General features: G+C 42.4%; 1 protein-coding gene across 1 annotated transcript; it reads left to right on the top strand.

Moving 5' to 3' along the window:
* Window positions 1-493: 493 nt before the first annotated feature.
* On the top strand, window positions 494-17,988 carry LOC110538365 (guanylyl cyclase C). Its single transcript, XM_021625134.3, has 27 exons — window positions 494-1,247; window positions 1,410-1,522; window positions 4,491-4,558; window positions 4,789-5,007; window positions 5,216-5,334; window positions 5,526-5,622; window positions 5,722-5,827; window positions 5,948-6,104; window positions 6,732-6,817; window positions 6,934-7,051; window positions 8,739-8,820; window positions 9,240-9,342; window positions 9,609-9,671; window positions 10,771-10,842; window positions 11,248-11,352; window positions 11,606-11,692; window positions 12,001-12,133; window positions 12,267-12,404; window positions 12,672-12,760; window positions 12,850-12,941; window positions 13,768-13,926; window positions 14,331-14,523; window positions 15,473-15,647; window positions 15,822-15,920; window positions 16,065-16,159; window positions 16,248-16,324; window positions 16,436-17,988. The coding sequence occupies exons 1-27, from the start codon at window positions 1,037-1,039 to the stop codon at window positions 16,638-16,640; spliced, it is 3,261 nt and encodes a 1,086-aa protein (XP_021480809.3). The 5' UTR covers window positions 494-1,036; the 3' UTR covers window positions 16,641-17,988.
* Window positions 17,989-19,317: the final 1,329 nt, after the last annotated feature.

Genomic DNA, 19,317 nt, shown 5'->3' on the forward strand with positions numbered 1-19,317 from the left:
CTGTTTGTCCTCAATACGATTTGACATCTACCTGTTTGATTTTCACATACCTCCTTGTGAACTGGTCAACATTCCTTTGTCTTTGTTTTCCTTTCTTGTATATTCGTTTCTCCTAATTCTCATTAGGAGAAACACATTGTTTCCTCCAATTCCTTCTTCTAGTCAGTTGAACATTGGATTTGGGCCTACTCACCTGTATCCTATACAAGGAAACAATAGAGACTCAATAAAGGCCATGCTTAAAGAGATACATTCTCAGAGGCAAGTAGATTATTGTAGGGCCTACAATAAGTTAATACGGGCAATTACAATGTTTCTATAGGGTGTTCTGCATACTACAGGATTATTCCCATAAATGAGCAGGGTCGACAAATAGCATGTTTATAAACATAATTAAATCATTCAGTTTCATATTGAGATATATAAATAAATTAACTGTAGGTGTCAGGCATAGCTGCCCTCCCTCTTCTGTGTGCACAACTGGTGGTTGTTCATTAACGCGTGGGACAGAGTGGCTGGCAGGTACTATCTCACTGAAGCGCTCACTGGTGGATCTATTGCCTTTGCTACTCCTTCAAACCTTTCTACTTTTAATATCAGAGGGTTGTCTACTTTTTTGTTAATTTACCATTACTTTATCCAGAGAGTTGGTTGAGCTGACATAAACAACTTATTTCTATCCCATTTGTTCTTGTTCTACCTTAGCTCTGGTAGGTGTGTCTCCTGTGATTGCAACTAACTTAGTGTTCATTTGTTTTTGTATTTGATGGTCTGTCCATTGTTTTTCATTTTATATTTAGCCTGTCTAAGAATTGAAGTAGTTTACTCAAATAGATTTTCTTATTTTTACAGTCCCGCTTTTTAAAACAATCTTTTTTCTTATTTCTATTTCTAACTTTTCTACCTTTTTGGATTGGAGTGGCCTGTAACCCTTAAGGGTGTGTCTTTAAAGATGTTAAGAATTTCTACATCGGGATTTAGATAGTGGAGTCTTTTTTACAGTATTTTAAAAAATCCTGTTCTATACAGCATCAAAATGCTGAATTCACATTGTTTTCTTTGCGTGGGAGTCTTATTTGTGGCTCTTGTTGAGAGCCGAATGCTGGACAAGTGCATGAAATCCAAACCCAAATACACCATGAACGTTGTACTTTTGGAGGATCAAACCTCAGACTGGAGCCTCAGGTTTGTAAAGGTTGCAGTGTTGCAAGCAATTGAAGCGGACAGGCAACTGAACATGGCAGCAGGTACAGAAACATGCATTTATTTTTTCATTTCAACATAAAGCAAACATGTCAGTGATTAAACAAAATTCAGCTGTATCCTACCACACAAACCTATTGGACATTTCATTATGCTCGATAACAGTTATTATCTCATCCTCCTATAACACTCTCTCCCTTGCCAAGGTTTGAACACCAATTTAACGGCCAATTTCAATGGGTTTAACACCACGCTGTACAAACGAAGGGGCTGTGGGAGCAGCACCTGTGAGGGAGTGGAGATACTCAAGTCCCTGCATGTGAGCCAGTCTTTTTTAGACAGTAATGTCCATTCCCATCTTGATACCATCTCTTCCAGGAGACCATTGCTACTTGAATTACAGTTGAAGTCGGAAGTTTACATACACTTAGGTTGGAGTCATTAAAACTAATTTTTCACCCACTCCACAAATTTCTATTTCCTGTTCGCTATAGTTTTGGCAAGTCAGTTAGGACATCAACTTTGTGCATGACACAAGTAATTTTTCCAACAATTGTTTACAGACAGATTATTTCACTTATAACTCACTGTATCACAATTCCATTGGGTCAGAAGTTTACATACACTAACTTGACTGTGCCTTTAAACAGCTTGGAAAATTCAATAAAATGATTACATGGCTTTAGAAGCTTCTGATAGGCTAATTGACATAATTTGAGTCAATTGGAGGCGTACCTGTGGATGGATTGCAAGGCCTACCTTCAAGTGCCTCTTTGCTTGTGGAAAAATCATGGGAAAATCTAAAGAAATCAGCGAAGACCTAAATTGTAGACTTCCACAAGTCTGGTTCATCCTTGGGAGAAATTTCCAAACGCCTGAAGGTACCACGTTCATCTGTACAAACAATAGTATGCAAGTATAAACACCATGGGACCACGCAGCCATCATGCCGCTCAGGAAGTAGACACGTTCTGTCTCATAGAGATGAATGTACTTTGGTGCGAAAAGTACAAATCCATCCCAGAACAATAGCAAAGGACCTTGTGAAGATGCTGGAGGAAACAAGGTACAAAAGTATCTATATCTGTCACAACTTCCACCAAAGGTGGCTCCTCTCCCTGTTCGGGCGGGGCTCATTCTTATTGATTCACCAGCGTTACCCGTGGTGCTGGGGATACCCTGGTTGGCCCGTCACAACCCCAAGATCTCGTGGCAACAGAGGACTCTGAAGGGGTGGTCAGAAGAGTGCTCAGGCCTCCCGGGTGGCGCAGTGGTTAAGGGCGCTGTAATGCAGTGCCAGCTGTGCCACCAGAGACTCTGGGTTCGCGCCCAGGCTCTGTCGTATCCGGACGCGACCGGGAGGTCCGTGGGATAACGCACAATTGGCCTAGTGTTGTCCGGGTTAGGGAGGGGTTGGCCGGTAGGGATATCCTTGTCTCATCGCGCACGAGCGACTCCTGTGGTGGGCAGGGCGGATTGCACCCTAACCAAGGTTGCCAGGTGCACGGTGTTTCCTCCGACACATTGGTGCGACTGGCTTCCGGGTTGGATGCGCGCTGTGTTAAGAAGCAGTGCGGCTTGGTTGGGTTGTGTATCGGAGGACGCATGACTTTCAACCTTCGTCTCTCCCGAGCCCGTACGGGAGTTGTAGCGATGAGATAAGATAGTAGCTACTAAACAATTGGATACCACGAAATTGGGGAGAAAACGGGGTAAAAAAAATATAAAAAATATAAAAAAAGACAGATTGATCTGGTGGGCTCACACGTCCCCCTCCTCTGGTCATCCGGGCATCGGTAGGACGGTGTGAAGCCTTAGTGGGAAGTACTGGTGGTCCACTTTGGCCAAGGACGTGAGGGTTTATGTTTCCTCTTGCTCGGTGTGCGCTGAGTGCAAGGCTCCTAAGCACCTGCCCCGGGGGAAATTACACCCTCTTCCCGTTCCACAGCGGCCTTGGTCACATCTGTCGGTGGACTTCCTGACCGATCTTCCTCTCTCACAGGGCAACACCACGATCCTGGTTGTTGTGTATCGGTTTTCTAAGTCATGTCGTCTCCTCCCTTTGCCCGGTCTCCCTACGGCCCTGCAGACTGTAGAGGCCCTGTTTACACACGTCTTCGGGCACTACGGGGTGCCTGAAGACATAGTTTCTGATCGAGGTCCTCTGGTCTGATTAAACAAAAATAGAACTGTTTGGCCATAATGACCATCATTATGTTTGGAGGAAAAATGGGGAGGCTTGCAAGCCGAAGAACACCATCCCAACCGTGAAGCACGGGGTGGCAGCTTCATGTTGTGTGGGTGCTTTGCCATCACAATTTAGATGGCATCATGAGGATGGAAAATGATGTGGATATATTGAAGCAACATCTGAAGACATCAGTCAGGAAGTTAAAGCTTGGTCACAAATGGGTCTTCCAAATGGACAATGACCCCAAGCATACTTCCAAAGTTGTGGCAAAATGGCTTAAGGACAACAAAGTCAAGGTATTGGAGTGGTCATCACAAAGCCCTGACCTCAATCCTATAGAACATTAGTGGGCAGAACTGAAAAAGCGTGTGCGAGCAAGGAGGCCTTACAAACCTGACTCAGTTACACCAGCTCTGTCAGGAGGAATGGGACAAAAATCACCCAACTTATTGTGGGAAGCTTGTGGAAGGCTACCCTAAACATTTGACCCAAGTTAAACAATTTAAAGGCAATGCTACCAAATGCTATTTGAGTGTATGTAACTTCTGACCCACTGGGAATGTGAAGAAAGAAAGAAATGCTGAAATAAATCATTCTCTCTACTATTATTCTGCCATTTCACATTCTTAAAATAAAGTGGTAATCCTAACTGACCTAAAACAGGGAATTTTTACTAGGATTAAATGTCAGGAATTGTGAAAAACTGAATGTAAATGTATTTGGCTAAGGTGTATGTAAACTTCCGACTTCAACTATATATGTTGACTGACAGACTGATTTTGATGTGCAGATGAGAAGATGAATTGCCATTGAAGTGTAATTTCAACCATTCACTGTTGGCGGATCCGCTTGGCTAGTAAAACTGTTCTAAGACATCAGGTGGAGAAGTCTCCATTCCTACTGATGTATACTGCAATTACTATACTGAAACTAAGCAGTAATTTCAGTCAGATTAAAATTGGGCTGAAGAAGAGGGCCTATAAGATTAATAAAGATGACATTATTTCAGTAAGAGAAACGAGACAGGGACAAGCCCTTCCCCATTACTCAACAACATGAGTGCCTATGTTTATGTACATATTTGTTTGTGCTCCAGACTAAAGGTGAGGTGGGATGTGCCATGCTGGGACCCTCCTGTACATTTGCCACTTTCTTTATGGTGGAGTAAGTACTCTCTCTGTCTTGCACGCACACACACATGTCAATGATCCCCGTCTCTGTCATCCCCATTGAACAAGCATTTGTTTTGTCTGATTATTAGTAGTTGATGATGTGTATGTGTGGTAAATGACCCACTAGGTGATTATGATAACAGTGTTTATTGCTATGCTGGTTTATAATATGCTGTCCTGTAAGATAAGGACAGATTGTGACCCCCGGTCTGTGTGTCTCAGCGTGGAGATAGGCCTGACCCTGACTATCCCCATCATCTCCGCCGGGAGCTTCGGTCTGTCCTGTGACTACAAGGCCAACCTGTCCCGCCTGCTGCCCCCGGCACGCAAGATCTCCAACTTCTTTGTCCACTTCTGGAACTTCACCAGACATGGTCTGAAGATGCACTGGGGGAGGGCTTATGTCTACAAGAAGGCAGACCAAACTGAAGACTGTTTTTGGTGAGATGGAACACCTGTGCATTTGAAAGGGGATTTCTGCCACGTCCACACATACAGAAAGTACAGAGATGCTCATTGCATGTGTATGGTAGATTGTAACACTGTAACATACATATCTAGAGTAAGTTTGATGCCAGGGAGAAAAGCGTTTATTGTTGGGTGCTCCATGGTGCACCGTTACATCACTTCCCTTTTGCCATCGTCATAGGTACATCAATGCTCTGGAGGCACCCTCGGTCCAGTTTGCTATGTCAATCTCAAGAGAGATGCTACGCAGCAAGAAAGAGCTAAAGAAAGCTATTCAGTCTGAAAACAGACACAGCAACGGTGTGTATCTCCCTCTGTCTTCTTCAATACCTTCTCAAGTCTTATCCATGCCTTACACACCAGCCACTGTTTCCAACACAAATAGGAAGTAAATCAATGGATACTTAAAACTAAACTTTTGGCACCTAGCTACAATCTTTTAGATGTTATTTCATCACACAGATTTATAGCCCCTGCACAATATTTTCCAGTATTTATTCTCTGTGGAACCCCAGATGACATCACCACTATAAAGAACGAAACAACGATTCCCCCAGAAATTGTCTTCATCCTCATCGATATCTATAAGTGAGACTGGTTTTGGTAGTTTGTTACACTACATTACATTTTTTTTTTGTTGAGGACACTGATTGGAAGTTGAAACCATGTAACTTTTCTATCTTCTAGCCATGGGTATCACACTAACATGACTGCCAACCCAAGCATGGACAATGTTCTGGTGCTCACCATGCCTGAGAGACAATACAACAACACAGTAGTTTACAACAGCACGGTTAGTCCCTGCTCCACTCATCTGTCTTCATTCCTCAGTCCGTCTGACTTCCTAAAGTCTAAACAGAGATAACACCTCTCTCTCTCTGTCTTCCTGACTGCTTCTCCTCTCCTGTTGCAGAAGTTAAATGACTATGTGGCGGGGTACCATGACGGTGTGTTGCTCTTTGGCCATGTGCTGAGGCAGAGGTTGACCAGTGAGCTGAGAGGCAGAGCAACACAGCCCACCACCACAGAGCTCACCGATGTAAACCCCTTCAGGAATGTCTCTTTTCAAGGTATAGGAGGGCCTAATGGCCAGGGCCATGGTCCATCCTGTCCTCAGTCCTCCATTTAAACACCATAACATTTTACGTCAGGCAATGGTGAGAACCTATACTTGTTGGACTTGGCAAAGCTGCTCGGCAGCAACCTTTAGCATCTGATCTTTGACTCTCGTCCAATGGGAACTTGCGCAAACCAGAACAGTAAATGTTTCATTTTTGTCACACCACCGTCATTCTCCACACAGGAACAAAAAGCCACACATTATGCAGAAACCCATTCACTTAGATTTATTTTACAGTGCAGTACATGGCTAATTGGAGTGTTCTCTCTTTGCTGACTTTTATGGACAATATTTCACATTTTGTCCATTTAAAGCTGAGGACCATAGTAATTCAGCTGGTTATATGTCTTCTGCAACCTCTTGTATTAGATAACATTTCCCAACTTGAACCTTGAGTATAGCACTAGGTCATAGCCTCAATTTCTTTGGAATTGTTGCTCACAGTGGTGTGATTATTGGTGCTATAATAAGGGAGCAAATGGTTCTTAAGGGCAGGTGTTTCAGTCAACAGTTTTCTGCTCAGGAGGATAAATGGTGATACTCTTAAAGGGTTAGACATAATAGTGTCTGTGTGTAGGTATGGGGGGACACTACGTGCTGGATGAGAATGGGGACAGGGACGTGAACTTCTCTGTGATTTACACATCCACCATCGATAAACAGGTAGGCTTCATCCAATGTAACTGTTGGAATGGTCACCATCTCCGTCCCCTGTTAAACAGCAGCAGGACATCATTTAATGATCACTTAATAACACTGTCATTGCACCTCCCCTCCAGTACAAAACTCTGTTTGTGTTTGATACTTCCATAAATGAGACCAGAGTGGAGGACAACACCCCCTCACTGCCCTGGCCCGGGTCCCAACTGCCAGATGACAAGCCAATCAACCCTAACGGTAATGGCATACAGTGTATTTGGAATGTATTCAGACCACTTGACTTTTTCCACATTTTGTTACGTTACAGCCGTATTCTAAAATGTATTAAATTCGTTTTTTCGCTCATCAATCTACACACAATACCCCATAGTGACAAAGCGAAAGCAAGTTTACCTTATTTACTTAAGTATTCAGACCCTTTGCTATGAGACTCGAAATTGAGCTCAGGTGCATCCTATTTCCCATGATCATCCTTGAGATGTTTCTACAACTTCAATTTCCACCTGTGGTAAATTAAATTGATTGGACATGATTTGGAAAGGCACACACCTGTCTATAAAAGGTCCCACAGTTGGCAGTGCATGTCAGAGCAAAAACCAATCCATGAGGTCGAAGGAACTGTCCGTAGAGCTCCGAGACAGGATTGTGTCGATGCACAGATCTGGGGATGTTTTTCAGCGGCAGGGCCTGGGAGATGAGTCAGGATCGAGGGAAAGATGAACGGCGCAAAGTACAGAGAAATCCTTGATGAAAACCTGCTCCAGAGCGCTCAGGACCTCAGACTGGGGCGAAGGTTCACCTTACACCAGGACAACGACCCTAAAAAACACAGCCAAGGCAATTGCAGGAGTGTCTTCGGGACAAGTCGCTGAATGTCTTTGAGTGGCCCAGCCAGAGCCCGGACTTGAACCTGATCGAACATCTCCGGAAAGACTTGAAAATAGCTGTGCAGCGACGCTCCCCATCCAACCTGACAGAGCTTGAGAGGATCTGCAGAGAAGAATGGGAGAAACTTTCCAAATACAGGTGTGCCAAGCTTGTAGTGTCATACCCAAGAAGACTTGAGGTTGTAATCTTTTCCAAAGGTGCTTCAACCAAGTACTGAGTAAAGGGTCTGAATACTTACGTAAATATACATTTTCAAAAATGTCTAAAATCTGTTTTTGCTTTGTCATTATGGGGTATTGTGTGTAGATTGATGAGGAAAACAAAAACAATTTCATCCATTTTAGAATAAGGCTGTAACGTAACAAAATGTGGAAAAAGTCAAGGGATCTGAATACAGGCCAGTAGACGTTTCTACCCCCAAGCGATAAGATGGCTGAACAGTGGCTACCTGGACTATTTGCATTGACCCCCTTATTATATTTCAATTTTTGTCATTCAGCAGACACTCTTATCCAAAGTGACTTACAGTAGTGAGTGCATACATTTCAATGTACACTCACTGGATACTCACACACACACACACATGCACATTTGTTCACACTCTTCCAATACACTGCTGCTACTCTCTGTTTATTATCTATGCATAGTCACTTTAGCCCTACCTACATATTATCTCAATTACCTCGACTAAGCCACACCCCTTCACATTTATTCGCTACCGTTACCCCTTGTACATTACCTCGTTATAGTTTTTTTATTGTGTTACTATTTTCCCCTTAGTTTATTTAGCACATTTTTCTTACTTTTTAAAGACTCTTCATTGTTGTTTAAGGGCTTGTAAGTAAGCATTTCATGGCAAGGTCTACATCTGCTGTATTCGACACATGTGACAAACACTTATTTTATTTTATTTATAAACACTAGTGCTACTAGTAACAGTACAAAGTTTATTCTAGTACACAAGCTCTTTTGAAGTTTCTGTTACGAAGATACAGTATTGGTGGGGGGAATACTTATTCTATGTTTGTGATTCCAGATCTGAAGACAAAGGATATCATTGTGATCGTCCTGAGTGTCAGTGTTGTGGTGGTGACTGCCATCGCTCTGATCTTCTACAGGTCAAATATGCACCACACCAACCTCTGTGTTCGCACTTCTGTCCAATCACATTGTTACTTGATGACATGTCTCACTCACCTCTGTGTTTGTCTAATTATTATTATTATTATAATTATTATTATTATTAAACCTATTATTATTATTATTAACCTTATTCTTATTATTATATTTACCCTTCTGCTCAGTCACTTTAAACCTGATTACACAACTGTCACCAGAATCCATTTCATTGATTGGAACTGATATTGACCTTGTATATAGTATTTATTCTCGTGTCTATTTTTCTTTTCTGTTACTTAGCATTACTGCATTGTTGAGGAAGAGCTGGCAAGCAAGCATTTCCCTGTACTGTTTACACTTGCTGTATCCTGTGCACGTGACAAAGAAACTCTGATTTGATTTGATTTATGGCCGATAGGCAGAACATGAAGGAACGTCAAAACCAAAAGAGGTGGTCCCACATGAGCCCAGACCTGATTAGTCCGCTGGATGGGAAAGAGTTAAGCCTGGTCTCACTGAAGGTGAGCTCCCTCACCTCCTCCTTATCATTATGTTTTTGCCTGTCTATTTCTATTTATAGTATGTCATCTCTCAACCTCCCATAATGCATGGCCAACACAAGCTGGTGTTACAGTGATGTTGGTTTAAATTCTTTCATTTACATTCTGATAATCCCTGTGTTCTCTAATACCCAGGGATCTAATTGGATGCCTATAGTCTTGTGATATTTTATTAATGTTGATGGTTAATTCCACATTATTTATCCCCTTTTCTTTCTATATATCAGATCGATGAAGACAACAGGAAGGACAGCTGTTACCAGATTCACAGGGCTCGCTATGACAAAAAGGTGCCATTACACTCTTTGGTCCATAAACTGTCTTAAAGACGTGGTGTGAGTTGTCATACCAGGGTCGTTCCGCGAAAATATTTCCTTTTGTATCCCTTTGATTTGTGCACCAATATAACATTTTAAAAGCCTGTTATATTAAATTAATTGCCCTTTAATGTAGGCCACATGGAGAATTCAATCAATGAATTAAGACTTGCTGAAGTGCAAACATTCAGCATTGTGACATGTCCCTCTGTGCCCCCTCTCTGACGTCTAGGAAGATTATAACCCACTTAGCCCCCGAATTTCACCATCATTGTAAAGCCCTAGTTATTTTGTTGCTTTGACAAAGTTGTTTCTGAAGGTTATTATTTATTTCATGTGATTAGTGGTTCATTTACGTTTGTTCCTCATTTTAAGGTCAACCCTGTTACTTGAACTGAACTCTCGTTAATATGGTATAACTATTCCTTTTAAATATGTTTTTCAAAATAGACATCTTTATTCAGAGATAATTTTTTTTCTCAAAATAAACATCTTTATTCAGAGAGGTTGGGTTAAATGCGGAAGAAGAATTTCAGTTGAATGCATTCAGATGTGCAACTGACTAGATATCCCCTTTCCCTTTCCCTTATTTGTCAAATCATAGTGTAAAAAGCAAGTGAGCTGGTTCTAGTCTTTGTGGCAATTTTCTGGTGTTTGTGGTGGAAAACTGAGCGGTTCGAGCATAACACGTCAACCAGGTTACCCATAGATAGACAGGCTAGAAATGATAGAATAATTTTAAAAATATTGTGACGGTTGCATTAATTTGCAACCCCTGTTGCACACAACAAGCTTCCATTTCCCCTGTCACACGGGGATTAAGGCTGATTTAAGATGAAATCGTCAACCCTGTTACTTTATTTGACACTTAATAGGCACTTACTATAGTAATATTTTTATTTAACCCCTTGAGATGGGGAAAAAGTGTTTTTCATGAAGTTGAACATGTGCTCTTTGTGACAGTTACACTTCTTGAAAGGCACTGAATTGGAGGAAGACCCACCAGTAACTACTCTCAAAGGCTGAAATAGGCATAACTTCTACTCTATTATTATGGATCTGTTATTTTCAGCCCGTGATCCTGAAGGAGCTGCAACACACAGATGGCAACTTCAGTGAGATCCAGAGGATTGAGCTCAACACTGTAAGGTTCTTGCTAGTGATGTCACTTCCTCTCCCCCGCTATCGTAGTTCCTCCTAACCTGCCGATTCAAACACTAGTCCAGTCAGCTATCCACTGATCTAGTGTCCATTTTGAGTGGCTATATGGCCCAAGCTCAAGGTCAACCATATATTTGCTTATCTTGATGTGATGTGAACAACAGAGGTTTGCGGATTTGTGTATGTATGTTTTGTGGCTTTGTGGCCCTATGGAGGAATCTTTCATCTCCTTGTCAATCAGAGGAGATAGACTATGTAACCTTATGTGAGCAATTAGGTGATAAAGGTAGATAAGTGTGAGGAAGTCATGATCACCCATGAGAGGATGTCTTTCACAATGACTCTCTCTCTCTCTCCTGCTTCCTCTCTCTCTTTCTGCCTCTCTCAGCTCCTGCGTATTGACTACTACAACCTGACCAAGTTCTATGGCACAGTGAAGTTTGAGTATGGTCTGTTTGGAGTGTTTGAATTCTGTGAGAGGGGATCCCTGAGGGTAAGAGGATTGGCAGAGAACATGACTTTATGGTGGGAATCAGTGGCCTACTTTCCACCCATATATCTTCATTGTGCAATGATAAGCAAATGACATTTACACACATGTTAATTACAGGACTCCTTTACCGACAGCGCCTGGGTCACAATCACAGTTACATTCACTCAGTTTTCAAATACCCTACCAGGCAGAAACAAAAACACTCATGCATAAACCGAACTTCAGTAAACTCTGTAATTCACTGTCTTTACAGTATGTCCTTAATGACACAATCTCCTATCCTGAAAAGACCTTCATGGACTTGGAATTCAAGATATCAGTCATGTATGACATAGCTAAGGTATGCTTAGGTAGTTTGGTTGTACTATGTGTTTACTGTAGGTAAATGCACTGACATTGTAATATGGTGTAATCTAGTGCCTCCCAACCTTTTTTGCTTACTGTACCACCAACTGAATTTTGCTCTGGCCGCGGTACCCCTTAAGTACCCCCTCATGTGCATTGAACCAGTAACCCTATGGTCTCATGAGTTCTCAAGTATCCCCTATGGATAGGCCAAGTTCCCCCAGTTGTCCTAGTACCCCTGGTTGGGAACCACTGGTGTTGCATGCTGTAGCTGTGTGGGGCTCACCCTGGTGGCGGTTTCAGGGCATGTCCTACCTGCACTCCAGCAACATTGAGGTCCATGGCCGACTGAAGTCCTCAAACTGTGTGGTGGACAACCGAATGGTGGTCAAAATCACAGACTTTGGCTGCAACACCATCCTCAACCCCTGCAAAGGTGAAGCCCTCTGCCCACTATTTCCTTCACAAGTAAATGATTCAACCTGAAAGTATTATGCCATGAAGTTAATAAAAAACTCAAGCAGGAGAGTGATTTGATATCCCATTCTGGTCCCTCTCCTTTCTGTCAGACTTGTGGACGGCTCCAGAACACCTCCGGAAGCAGGGGATCTCCCAGAAGGGGGACGTCTACAGCTTTGCCATCATCGCTCAGGAGATCATACTGAGGAAGAACCCCTTCTTCACCCAGGCCTGCTCCGACATCGCAGGTAACAACGGTCTGGCGGCTAGAGTCAGAGCCATGCAGAACAGTTTTCAGCAATAGTAAAAGTTATCAAGTTTTTTTTATGTCTATACATCTCACACTGGTAATTTAACAGCGGCTCCTGAAGGCCATTACATGTAAATACAACTTCTGCTCACTAGGGATCACTGTTATCAATTACTATTCTAGGGATTTTGCAAAAGGAGAGTGAAATTCATATTATTTTACTGTAAATGTCTGTCAACTGAATTCCCCTTTCCTTCCTCCCCAGAGAAGCTGTACATGGTGCAGTACCCAAGTCAAACTGGCTTCTTCAGGCCAGATCTGAACTTTGAGACAGCAGCAGAAAACGAGGCGGAGGTACAAGGCCCCTCATAGCATTCCTCACGTACGCATGCATATCTGTGTTAGTTTGTATGTATGGTTGTCATTGTACTTGTCTCCTGCAGCTTCACATGCTAATAAAGAACTGCTGGGAAGAGGACCCAGATAGGAGGCCAGACTTCAAGAAGATAGAGGGATCTCTGGGTAAGATATTCAGGTAAGCCCAGTGCTTTATGAGAGGGAGAGTGTGAGTGCATGATGTGTGAGTTTGTTTGTGTGTTTACAAAATGCCTGATATTCCAAATCTACACTGAATGTACAAAACACCTTCCTAATATTGAGTTGCACCTCACATGGACTCTACAAGGTGTTGAAAGCATTCCACAGGGATCCTGGCCCATGTTGACTCCAATGCTTCCCACAGTTGTGCCAAGTTGGCTGGATGTCCTTTGGGGGGTGGACCATTCTTGATACACACAGGAAACTGTTGACTGTGAAAACAACAGCAGCGTTGCAGTTCTTGACACAAACCAGTGCACCATGCACCTATTACTATTACCATACCCCATTCAAAGCACTTTACTGAATGGAACACATACACAATTCATGTCTCAGTTGTCTCAAGGCTTAAAAATATATATTTTAAAAATTCTCTTCTCTTTAAAAAAAAATGTCTCTTCCCCTTCATCTACACTGACTGAAGTTGATTTAACAAGTGACATCAATAAGGGATCATTGCTCTCACCTGGATTCACCTGGTCAGCCTATGTCATGGAAAAGGCGGGTGTTATTAATGTTTTGTACACTCAGTACATTCAGTCAATCAAAACCCTTTTTACAAACCAAAAGCCATGGCATGTCAACAGCTGATTTGTGTTTAACATACAGACGTCTTAAAAATGTAGAGTTCTATCAATGCAAACGTTGGCGTGATAGACAATCTCCAATTTGGATGTTTCTCTTGTTAAAGATTTTCTGAGCTATTGGGCTTTTACCATTACAGAGATTTGGTCATTTTTTTTCCATGTTCCACAATCATTCAGCAACCTGCACAACCAGGCTAATGAGAGCTACATGGACAACCTGATCCGTCGGTTGCAGATGTACTCCAGGAACCTGGAGCACCTGGTGGAGGAGAGAACCTCTCTGTACAAGGCTGAGAGGGACAGGGCTGACAGGCTCAACTTCCTGCTCCTGCCAGCGTATGTCATGCATCCCAGCTCAACCTTAACCCTTAACCCTAACTCTAACACTAGCTTCATGTCCACATCCTGGCTCAACCCTAACCCTGGCTACAACCCTAACCTTAACCCTAAACTGAGCTTTATGTTCACATCCTGGTTCAACCCGAACCCTATCTATCACCCTAACCTTAACCCTAAACTGAGCTTTACGTCCACATCCTGGTTCAACCCTAACCCTAGCTATCACCCTAACCTTAACCCTAAACTGAGCGTTATGTCCACATCCTGGTTCAACCCTAACAACCCTAATACTCGTAACGCTTAACCTTAACACACCTGCCAGCCTATTTAGCTTTTGGAAGCCAACAGAACAATAAGGAGTCGCTCAGCCTAACCTCCCGTCCCCCTGCTTCCTTCCTCAGCCCAGTGGTGCGTTCCCTGAAGGAGACGGGCAGTGTGGAACCAGAGCTGTTTGATGAGGTGACGGTCTACTTCAGCGACATCGTGGGCTTCACCACCCTGTGCCAGTACAGCACGCCCATGGAGGTGGTGGACATGCTCAACGACATCTACAAGAACTTTGACAGGATCCTGGACCACCATGATGTATACAAGGTAGTTGGGAATGAGGCTTGACATGTTCACAAACAGTGCCTTGTAAAAGTATTCACCCCCTTGGCGTTTTTCCTGTTTTGTTGCATTGCAACCTGTAATTTAAATCGATTTTTAAGTGGATTTCGTATACTGGACATACACGAAATAGTCCAAATTGGTGAAGTGAAATGAAAAAAAGAACTTGTTTCAAAAAATGTAAATACAGATAAGTGGAGCGTGCAGATGTTTTCACCCCCTTTGCTATGAAGCCCCTAAATAAGATCTGGTGATACCAATTACCTTCAGAAGTCACATAATTAGTTGAATAAAGTCCACCTGTGTGCAATCTAAGTGTCACATGATCTCAGTATATATACACCAGTTCCAAAAGGCCCCAGAGTCTGCAACACCACTAAGCAAGGGCACCATTAAGACCAAGGAGCTCTGAAGGAGATGCAAAGCTCCACAGCGGAGATTGGAGTATCTGTCCATAGGACCACTTTAAGCAGCACACTCCACAGAGCTGGGCTTTACGGAAGAGTGGCCAGAAAAAAGCCATTGCTTAAAGTAAAAAATAAACAACCATATTTGGTGTTCGCCAAAAGGCATGTGGGAGACTCTTAGTTATGCATGCTCAAATGTTCTGTTTTTTTTGTCTTATTTCTTGTTTGTTTCACAGTAAAAAATATTTTGCATCTTCAAAGTGGTAGGCATGTTGTGTAAATCAAGTGATACAACCCCCCCAAAAAAATATTTTTTAATTCCAGGTTGTAAGGCAACAAAATAGGATAAATGCCACTGTACTAAAGAAGAATCTACAGTACTGTTGTTACTGTAGTATTATGGAATTGAAAGCATTCATACCATTTGAGATGGAATAGTTGAGTGGGGACAACAGTTTTCATATGAATGTTATTATTGTATTCAGATGACATTTCAGAGTTATTGTCTCTTCTTCTCTCTCTGCCAGGTGGAGACGATCGGTGATGCATACATGGTGGCGTCGGGGTTGCCGCGGCGCAATGGCAACCGGCACGCAGTAGACATCGCCCACATGGCCCTGGACATCCTAGCTTTCGTAGGGACCTTCCAGCTCCAACACCTACCGGGCATACCCCTGTGGATCCGCATCGGGGTGCACTCAGGTACCCCATCTCAGCACAATATAACTGGCCCATACAGTAGTTTGTATGGAGCTTTAATTTTCCCACAATTTAGTTTTATTTTAAGTTCATAATATTGGGCCAATACAGTCCTGTTAGCAACACTTTCACTGCCTGCTGTGTGTTTAGCTTTCACTGTGTCTGGTGTATTTACAGGGCCGTGTGCGGCGGGTGTGGTGGGGAACAAGATGCCACGTTACTGTCTGTTTGGAGACACGGTCAACACTGCCTCACGCATGGAGTCCACAGGCCTGCGTAAGAGACAGCACACACAGACACCGACACATCAAACATGTGTCATACATTCATACATACATTCTCCTCAGCTATCACAAGCACAGCTCCATTCTAGCAGCATATGTTCACCATAGGATGACACCTCTCATGCTTCCTCTCCAGCACTAAGAATCCATGTCAGCCAGTCCACCATAAACATCCTCCAACGGACAGACTGCAAGTTTGAGTATGAGCAGAGAGGAGAGACCTTTCTGAAGGTAAGCTGGGTTCATAAAGCTATGCGATGGTTTTGTGAGTAGAGTTCAGATTATGCCAACAATTTGTATGTTTGTATATGTATTATAGGGTAAAGGCAATGAGATGACATACTGGTTAACAGGGGTGACAGGGACAGAATACAACCTGCCAACGCCCCCGACAGCGTGAGTAGAAACCACCCATCCTGATCGTTTACTGTATCTATCAACCATATCTAAATGCAGCATTATGTATGTCAAATAATTCAAACATCTTGTCCCTGGTTGTCTCCTCAGGGAGAACTTCCAGAGGCTACAGCAGGATCTGTCTGAGATGATCGTGTCCAGCCTGGAGAACAGAGGGCCAGGGACCAATGGCATGGAGAAGAGGAAGACCCTCTCCACCAGAGTCAGGAGGAGGGAGACCAATGGGAGCCAGGAGGACGGCCTGCCAGAGTACCTGCACCTAGCCATCACAGACATTCCCAGCACCTACCTGTAGCCACCCAGGACCAGACTGCCTCCTGTGGAGATACAGGGCTACTACATGCTGTCAAATGGTGACAGTGAAGTCAAGTAGCCTTATATTCACCTGATACAATAGTTACAGTAATGCCTTATACATAGGAAACCTGACTATTTTCCAATGAATTTCTGGGTAAAAGACATGGTTTTCTGGTTTGAGCTAAAGGTTATTTTGGGTCACATGAGCAAAATGTGTAGGGACGTTCCATAAATAGTCTGTAACGGAGATGCTTTAGGAAAACCTGAACCAGTAAACCAAGAAGCCCCTGAAGAAAAGACAAATATGAGTATTGTTGCATTTTCCCAGCGATCAACAATGAACAATTGTTCAAAATAATATCACTGATTATCACCGAAGCATAATAATAATACTAACGCTTAATATTGCCATCAATAACGTGATGATTACATCTTAGAAATGATGTATGCACACAATGTTGGTTCATAGTTTCTCATTGTAATCTCAGTGCATTTTATTGTGTCATAGTTTGTCATTGTAATCTCAACGCATTTTATTGGTTCATAGTACGAAATGTGTTTTTATCCTCAAATTTGATAGTAGTGTGAAACACTAATACGTCATCATTTTAAAGGCCCACAATTTTCTTTATAGGTTTTCCAACCTTTATTAGTAAAGTGTGTCCACTGAATTGGAACAAAATAACTTTCTGTAAAAGATGAGTATACTTTTGTTTAACCAAAAACCTTTCCTCTTTCTTATCAAAATGTACTATATATGAGTCGGGGGTAAAATTTCTACATGATACGTTTTTTTGTTTTGTTGACTGTTGTGTCAAATATATCCCCAAGTTAATAGCAGTTGCCACCTTTACTTCTACATTATCTAAAAGTGAATCATAAAGTTCATGTAAATGTTATACCTCATTTTTGCTCATTTTAAAGTAATATTTAAAACCGGTTTTACATTGACATATCGGCAAATTGCATCTCATCATTTCGCAGCATTTGATGAATTCCATGTTATTGTTTTTCCACATCATGCACAATATATAGCTATATAATTGTCCAGATAATACCTTCATTCTAAAACTACCAGGAAAATCTACACAGTATAAGAGTTCAAATAGAAATATCCTATAACAGCCCTGTTATTATTGGAGTTAACCCAATCTACTCAGATTTGTCTTATTGTCTTTGAAAATATTTAAGTATAGAAACACAAGTACATAGTTGTCTCCCACAGTATTGGCTTACAGGTTTGTCTTTATGCCTACACCATCACAAATGTGTATTTTTACATCTAAATGATTATACTGTACCAACAATACTGTAAAGAACAAGTCCTTTTGCTTAACAATGGCCATGTGGTTTTATATGTCAAAATGATGTCCTCTCAGTCGGAGCATTGCACAGTCTTGGTGGTCACCAAAGCAGCATCCCCCAGCTCAGTGGCAGGAAGTGGGATCCAATGCTCCCTCAGACCATTGCACATGAACATGCCACCGACCTCCCCAAGACAGCCACACCCCGAAGCCCCGCTGTAGGTGGACACCTCCTGCCTGAAGCATGTTTGGGGCCCACCGTTCAGCTGAGGACAGGATGGAGGGGCCTCCTCCTCTCTCTGTACCACAGCTGCTGTACAGTCTCCCTCCACAGGTGGCAGGGCTTTAGCTGGAGGGTTAAGTCCTGCCTCTGGTTCACCTGGAGCAGAAACAAGCATTACCCAGCATTATTCTTCCTGAAGAGAAATATACATCAACATGATAAAGAAGGCCTATACTTCTAATCTGAATCACAGAATAATTGGCAGCAATTGGATAGAGTTAAGAAGAATGTTCTCTTAGAAAAGCTAAATTAATATACAGTGCCTTGCGAAAGTATTCGGCCCCCTTGAACTTTGCGACCTTTTGCCACATTTCAGGCTTCAAACAGAAAGATATAAAACTGTATTTTTTTGTGAAGAATCAACAACAAGTGGGACACAATCATGAAGTGGAACGACATTTATTGGATATTTCAAACTTTTTTAACAAATCAAAAACTTTAAAATTAGGCGTGCAAAATTATTCAGCCCCTTTACTTTCAGTGCAGCAAACTCTCTCCAGAAGTTCAGTGAGGATCTCTGAATGATCCAATGTTGACCTAAATGACTAATGATGATAAATACAATCCACCTGTGTGTAATCAAGTCTCCGTATAAATGCACCTGCACTGTGATAGTCTCAGAGGTCCATTAAAAGCGCAGAGAGCATCATGAAGAACAAGGAACACACCAGGCAGGTCCGAGATACTGTTGTGAAGAAGTTTGAAGCCGGATTTGGATACAAAAAGATTTCCCAAGCTTTAAACATCCCAAGGAGCACTGTGCAAGCGATAATATTGAAATGGAAGGAGTATCAGACCACTGCAAATCTACCAAGACCTCTAAACTTTCAGCTCAAACAAGGAGAAGACTGATCAGAGATGCAGCCAAGAGGCCCATGATCACTCTGGATGAACTGCAGAGATCTACAGCTGAGGTGGGAGACTCTGTCCATAGGACAACAGTCAGTCGTATATTGCACAAATCTGGCCTTTATGGAAGAGTGGCAAGAAGAAAGCCATTTCTTAAAGATATCCATAAAAAGTGTTGTTTAAAGTTTGCCACAAGCCACCTGGGAGACACACCAAACATGTGGAAGAAGGTGCTCTGG

The sequence above is a fragment of the Oncorhynchus mykiss genome, chromosome 12 (assembly GCF_057628025.1).
Source record: "Oncorhynchus mykiss isolate SJ-2025 chromosome 12, ASM5762802v1, whole genome shotgun sequence".
NCBI lineage: Eukaryota > Metazoa > Chordata > Actinopteri > Salmoniformes > Salmonidae > Oncorhynchus > Oncorhynchus mykiss.

What these genes read in the sequence shown, in the direction of transcription:
- LOC110538365 (XM_021625134.3), top strand. Translation starts at nt 1,037, where the DNA reads ATGCTGAATTCACATTGTTTTCTTTGCGTGGGAGTCTTATTTGTGGCT. An exon ending in CAAACTGAAGACTGTTTTTG is followed by an intron (nt 5,008 to 5,215) that starts GTGAGATGGAAC and finishes CCATCGTCATAG; the next exon opens with GTACATCAATGCTCTGGAGG. An exon ending in GTGAGAGGGGATCCCTGAGG is followed by an intron (nt 11,353 to 11,605) that starts GTAAGAGGATTG and finishes CTGTCTTTACAG; the next exon opens with TATGTCCTTAATGACACAAT.